The sequence below is a fragment of the Vigna umbellata genome, chromosome 4, assembly GCF_029865625.1.
Source record: "Vigna umbellata cultivar VRB3 chromosome 4, Vumbellata_1.0, whole genome shotgun sequence".
NCBI lineage: Eukaryota > Viridiplantae > Streptophyta > Magnoliopsida > Fabales > Fabaceae > Vigna > Vigna umbellata.
Genome location: NC_142168.1, coordinates 9,354,393 through 9,361,505, shown reverse-complemented (window position 1 = coordinate 9,361,505; position 7,113 = coordinate 9,354,393). Strand labels below are relative to the sequence as shown.

General features: G+C 33.3%; 1 protein-coding gene and 1 pseudogene across 1 annotated transcript; one reads left to right on the top strand and one right to left on the bottom strand.

Moving 5' to 3' along the window:
* Positions 1 to 200: 200 nt before the first annotated feature.
* LOC148199206 (uncharacterized) lies at positions 201 to 959 on the bottom strand. The gene has a single exon (XM_088112597.1). It carries the CDS (start codon positions 957 to 959, stop codon positions 201 to 203), a length of 759 nt encoding a protein of 252 aa, XP_087968723.1.
* A 4,286-nt stretch (positions 960 to 5,245) lies between these two features.
* LOC148199205 (protein ANTI-SILENCING 1 pseudogene) lies at positions 5,246 to 5,770 on the top strand (annotated as a pseudogene).
* The last annotated feature ends 1,343 nt before the right edge of the window (positions 5,771 to 7,113 follow it).

Here is a 7,113-nt window from a genome sequence, read left to right as displayed (position 1 = left end):
ACATTAGCAGAGCTCCAGTCTCCTTTCCTGTCCGGATTGTTGTCAGGTTTCTTGTACCAAGGGGGGTAACCGTGTTTGGAGTAGCACTCATCAACGGTATGATTCATTTTATTGCAATAGGAGCACTATTTTCCATGGTTAGGGTTCCTTCCTCTCCCCCTTCCTTGACCACGTGGCCCATTACCACGTCCTTGGCTTTTTCAGTTGTTGTTTCTTTCAGCAGTGCTGGCCAGAACTTTGGTTTCAGCAGTTTGGCTCTGACTGACAGTGGCCAAATCTTGTCTCTCTTGCCTTTCTTGTTGCATGATGAGGGAGAAAAATCTATTGATGTTAGGGAGAGGATCCATCAAAAGGATTTGGGTTCTTACAGTATTGTATGTGTCATTCAGCCCTTTCAAGAAGCATATTACATGTTCTATTTCGCTGTACTTCAGAGAAATCTTTGAAAGCTCACAGCTGTAGGGAATATCACAGGTACAAGTAGGTATAGGTCTAAGGGATTCTAATTCTTCCCAAAGAATTTTTAAATCTGTGAAGAATTGGCTAACACCTCTCTCTCCCTGTTTAATTGAGTGGATATCTTGGAGTAGATCAGAAATTTTGAAATAGTCACCTTTAGAGAATCTTTCTTTCAACTCTTCCCATAGCTCCTTGGCTTCTTCTACGTATATTACGCTTTCTGCAATCTCTGGAGAGAGAGTCTTTATCATCCAAGAAAGAACCATCATATTACATCTCTCCCAAGCATCAAACAAAACCTCACTTCTTTGAGGTTTCTTGATTGACCCATCTATAAACTTGATCTTATTTTTGGAAAGGAGAGCCCTCCTCATGCTTCTGCTCCAAGAAGAGTAATTTTTGTCATTTAGAACTTGAGAGATGAGAGTGAGTCCTGGATTCTCCCAAGGATGCAAGTAGAAAGGGCTGGTAGGATTAGCAGATTGATCCATGTGCTCCATAATAGTAGAAATCAATCAAAAAGTAAAAACAAGAAACAGTCCAAGAAATGATGCAAGACTTGAAAACAGGGGCAGCGAAAGCAGAGCAGGTTTAAAACCTGCTCTGATACCATATTAAAATATGGCCCAATATGTCTCTGAGCACTGTGCGGCCCAATTGTGACAAAGGACCGTGAGGAGACATAATGTCTCTCTTGGACAAGCGCACTGACGAAGTAACATCTTCGTCCAGACAGCCGAGAGAGAGACAGAGCCTAGGGCTCTTCCAGTAGCTAGAGAGAAAAGCGGAATGGCACCCTCCAGTACATGGACGTCCGGGAGAGAAAGATGCAATCGGCACAAAAGCTTCGTCGGAAGTAAGAAAACACCTTACTTTATTTACTGTAATAATGTGTGATTATGAGTTATTGTTACAACTGAAAAGAAAAATGGAGAACTCTATTTATAGTGGGAAAAAGGGGAACAACGGGAATAGTAAACTAAATAGCCGATCACTGTCTTTTGACAGTAATCTCAATAATAGGCCTATTAATTTTACTTGTGTGTGGTTGACCAATGTAATTTGCAAATGTAAGGTACTCCAAATAATAAGAAAAATGTATTGAAGTGTTGAATTACTAATTTAAAATAAATAAAAAACTTATATTCATACAACTAGAAGTATATTATGATTATTTGTTTGTTTCTGAAGTTGGACTCTGCAAGTAGAAGGGATAAAATGAATTTGTTAGATGATTGAGGTTTAGGTTACGTAATTTGTGAGGAAGTGCAGAGAAACGTATACTGATACGGTGAAAAACATTGAGACTTCTTGTTGTATGTATTTATCTGTCTTTGCTTTTAACCTTGCACATCATGTGTCTCTCACAATGTCATAGTTTCATGCACAACAAACACTATATTGGCATTGCAGTACACTGGTTAATAACATTGGACTAACTCTATCACACAACTATCATATGGGTTTTTTTGAGAGAAGTTTATTAGAATATATAACACTGATTGAATTTCAGTCCAACTTTTTTTAGAGAAGTTTATTAGAATATATAACAATGATTGAATTTGAGTCCAACTTGTTGTAGAAATTGTTGATAAAATTGCGAACAACATTTATTGAGATGTATTATTTTACTGTTTTAAAAAACTTATCCATGGTGTATTGTAGAAGTCTTCATGATACAACATGAATTTTTCAAAATTTTTTGCATAATTAGTAAGAGATATTAAAAAAATGTAAAAAATAAACCCAAGATATTTTTAGAAAAGAAAATGAGAAAGGATCAAACTAAGAGGAAGAAGAATGAGAGAAAATGTTGTGTGTTTCGGATAGTAGGAAATACTCTATTTATAGAATTTGAGGTAACCCTTAAGTGAGAAACTTGTCAAAAACCTTTGCCACAATAATTAGAGGGGTGTTACTCCCTCCACCACCACAACTTGATTCCTCCACCACCCCATTCCCCTTTTACCTTTTTTTTATTTTTTCATTCCTATTTTACCCTTATTAAAATTTTAGGGTTAATATTATTTAAAATCTCACGTGGACATTCATTCTCTTTATCATTCTTCCCTCTTTCTCTTTATTATTTTTCCCAGATTGTCTCTTACGTTCCACTACCCTTAAGTTGCCTCTCATGTTTCACCTCTTCTTCTCTTTTATAGAATTGTGACGTGAGAGTGTGGTGGACTTTGTGTTTAGTAAGATTGAAATTGGGAAAAGCAATTCATCTTCAGCCGTGAGTGTGGTGGTGCTTTAAGATGCTGGTTCAGAGGCGTGAAAGGTTCAGAGGCGTGAAAGTGCGTAATAAAACCCTAAAATATAAACCGTATAATCTTTAAACGGATGTTGACATCCGTTGACGGATGCTCACATCCGTTTAAAGATTATACGGTTTATATTTTAGGGTTTTTTTATATTAATTTTGAAGATATTTAAATAATATAATTTATATTTTTTGATATATTATTTTTTAATATATTTTGATGTATTTTAATAATGTATTTTTGAGGATCTTTATTGTTATTAGTACACACCGCCGAACCGCTGAAGAAAGAAGAAAATGGATATGGAGGAAAATTGGAAGATGAGAAACTCATGTGATGGAGTTTGGGTGAGAATATGAGAGGGTTGGGAGGTGGGTGAGAAGGGGTAGAAAGATAGATTTTAGGGTTAAAGTAAATAATTAGGATTAAAAAGTAAAAAGGTTATTTTTGTAATTATAAAAAGGTTAGTTCTGTAATTCAAAAAATATGTAATAGAATTGAGGAGGTGGAGGGAGAAAATGTGGTGGTGGAGGGAGTAGCACCCTAATTAGAGATGTCATTTGAGCTCTTAGCCCATGAATTGACACTCACCCCTTCTCAAATCAAGCCCAATTTTTCTAGCTCACATAATAGAAGATTTTTTAAAAGTCTCGTCTCCAAAAGTCTCATATAAAGTAGGTTCGGGCAGTGTTAGATGAAACTAGCCTCCTAAACTAAATAATTAATTTATTTTTAATGCATTTTTAATTATTTCTTTTATTTGCTTTGCAAGTTTAATAACTTTCAAATTTTACATGCTATTTTACTAATATCTTTTTTAATTAAATATATATATATATATTGATTTTATAAATAATTTTTTAATTGTAGTTATATTTTAAATATATAATTTTATTATTTTGAAAAGTTAAAAATATAATATATATTGAGTTTGTTTAAGTTTAAATAAAGTAATTTTTTACTAATATAATTTTTCTTTCGATATAAATATATAAATGTTGGCGTTATAAAATGATATTTAAAATGATTATTTAATTGTAATTAGATATATAATTTAATTATTTTGAAAATTTTTTAAGTATAATATATGTTGAGTTTGTTTAAGATTAAAAATAAAGTAATTTTTCACTAATATCTTTTTCTTAAAATATAAATATATAAATATTAATTTGAAAAAAATTATTCAAAATAATTTTTTAACTAAAATCATATTTTAAATATATAATTTTTTATTTTGAAAAGTTAAAAATATAATATATTGAATTTATTTAAGCTTAAAAATAAGATAATTTTAAAAGAAAAAATGTTCAAAAGTTATTTTTTATAAGTCTAGAAATTACTTATATTTGAAAACAATTGTAAAAACACATTTTAATTCTTTCTTGTTTTTGAGAGTTTTTATAAATTTATTTTGATAAACTATTTAAAAAACATTATACATAAATTAAAATTTTAACTTATATTTAGTTTTAACATCTAAAATATCTAAAATATAATATGTGCATTTTAACTTAAAAGGAAATGTTTTTTCTCAAAAAAATCAATCATAAAAAAATCAAATAAGTTATTATTATTATTATAAAACAATATTAATATAACATAAACATTTTCATACATTAAAATTGAATAAAAATATACACAATTTTATAAAATAAAAAAAATTATATGTTAACAATTATAAAAAAATTATAAAAAAAAGTAAGAGAATTTAGTAAGATGTATTGTATATGTTAAAAAATATTATCTTTATTTTATATTTATCTTTTATCTTTAGTTAGTTTGTTATTATTTGTATTTTGGGCTTAGTCCATATTTCTTTTATTATAAATAGAAGACCATACGTGTATATTTAACACAAGGGAGATTAAATTCCATATATAATTTTTATTATATTCAATATGGTATCAGAGTATAAGGTTCTTTTGAAGAAAAAACTTTTAGTGCCTCTGCCACTCCATCCGCCATGTCGACGGTGGCGCTATTTACTACCGCCAGCGCCGTCGTCTATCGCTACCACTGTCGGAGTTTAAGTTTCGATCGACGATCACATGGTTTTGATCGTCTCAGTCAGGCAACCACCATGTCATTAACGACGCCTTCATCGGAGCTCCTATGTGCTCTCAACACCTTTTAAAGTTGTGGATATGCTCATTTTTCCGTCATGTATGGTGGCATGTCTCACAGCGATTTAGAGCGTCGATGTCGCTCTTTTTCCTCTTTCAGGTTCATCATGCGTTGTCGCATGTCTCGTCTCCTCTCAAGCAGATATTCAGAGCATCGAGGTTGCTCTTGTGCCTTGTTTGGAGAATCTTGGATATTTTAACTTTTCTCTCTCTTGTTCATCCATGGCTTCTTCCGTTGGTGTCTCTTCTGACCTCCTTTGTTTATTTGAGTATTTCTTAAAAAATATAGTTTTTTTGGGAAAAAAATTTCCCAAACTAGCAGTGAGGGTTTTCTTTTCTCTTTTCAAACTACTACCTCATCCATTGCGCAACCGTTGCCCTTTCTTTCAGTCACCATCCATGGCGGTGCCAATGGAGGAACACGATTTGAATTATGAGTTTGCATGGGGTAGGAAGCGAGGCATGGGTAGGAAGAAGAAGGACGTGCGGTTCTACGAGTTCTTCACCTTTGATGGTGTGCAGTATGTTCTCAACGATACCGTTTATCTCCAAAACGAAAGCTGCGACGTACCTCACATAGGAAAACTAATCAAGGTCTGGGAGAATCGCGACAAGTTGAGGAAAGTCAAGGTGCAGTGGTTCTTTCACTCCCGAGAGATTTAGAATTTCTTGGAAGGGATCCAAACCAAGGAGAACAAGTTGTTTTTGGCATGCGATGATGGCAAGGGCTTCGCTAATGTTAATCCTCTCGAAGCTATAGTTGGAAAATGCAATGTCATTTGCATTTATAAGAATATTGGAAATTCGCAACCAAAGGATGATTTTGTGTTCTACCGTTTCTTTGATGTTGGACAACGCAAAGTAGTGGACCAGATAGATGACAAGATTGTTGGAACTGAAGTAATAAATATTTCCACCAAATGAGATAATCGACGCTTGTTGGAGATGTGGAACTCGGTCTTAACAAGATAGAAAGCATTGAAGTTGATATCTCGAATAAATTAATTAGTGAGCCTGGTTATTCAACATGGTTTTAATGTTTCTCTCTCTTATTCATCCATGGCTTCTTCCGTTGGTGTCTCTTCTAACCTCCACTTTTTGTCACCATTGCGTTTGACCCGTCCATATATGTTTTTTTTCTTATGGAAAAGATGTTTTTTGTTAGTTTATAGCCGTGGTGGCTCTCTAACAATTACCTCTTTATCCAGTGGTGGCATTCCTCAATGGTGATTTGCAAGAAGAGATTTACATGGAGAAACCTCCAAAATTTGTTGCTTAGGGGGAGTCTTTTGGGTTGGTATTTCGTCTTCTATGTCGTCTTGCAAATCATTAGCAATTTGGTGTCATTCGAGTGCGGAAGTAGATATTTTCACTAAGTCTTTATGATTATATTAGTAACAAGCTTGGTACATATGATTTGTATGTACCGGCTTGAGGAGGAGTGTTAGATATAGTATCTTTATTTTATATTCATCTTTTATCTTTATCTTTTATCTCTAGTTAGTTTGTTATTATTTTGTATTTTGGGCTTAGTCCATATTTTTTCTATTATAAATAGAGTATCCTATGTGTATATTTAACACAAGAGAGATTAATCCCATATATAGTTTTTCACTATATTCAACATCTTTTGGGTAGGTATTTCGTCTTCTATGTCGTCTTTCAAATCATTAGCAATTTGGTGTCATTGGAGTGTAGAAGTAGATATTTTCACTAAGTCTTTATGGATTATATTAGTAACAAGTTTGGTACATACGATTTGTATGCACCAGCTTGAGGGAGTGTGTTAGATATATTATCTCTATTTTATATTTATTTTTTATCTTTTTCTTTAGATAGTTTGTTATTATTTGTGTTTTGGGCTTAGTCCATATTTTTTCTATTATAAATAGAGGACCCTATGTGTATATTTAACACAAGGAAGATTAATCCCATATATAATTTTTCATTATATTCAACATGGTATCTAGAGCCTGTTCTTTTGAGGAAACATTTTCTGGTGTCTTTGCCACTACCTTTGCCGCTGTCGACGGTGGCACCATCAATTGTCGTCGGTGGCGCCGTCGTCTACCACTGCCACTATCGGAGTTCAAGTTTCGATCGACGATCACATGATGTTGATTGTCTCGACCAGGCGACCACCATGCCATTATTGATGCCTTCATCGGAGCTCTTACACGCTCTTAGCACCTTTTAAAGTTGTGGATCTCCTCCTTGTTCGTCGTGCATGGTGGCATGTGTAGTAGTAATTCAAAGCGTTGAGGTCG

Bases quoted from the DNA above. Each gene is read 5' to 3' on its own strand.
- LOC148199206 (XM_088112597.1), bottom strand. From the start codon at position 959: ATGGAGCACATGGATCAATCTGCTAATCCTACCAGCCCTTTCTACTTG.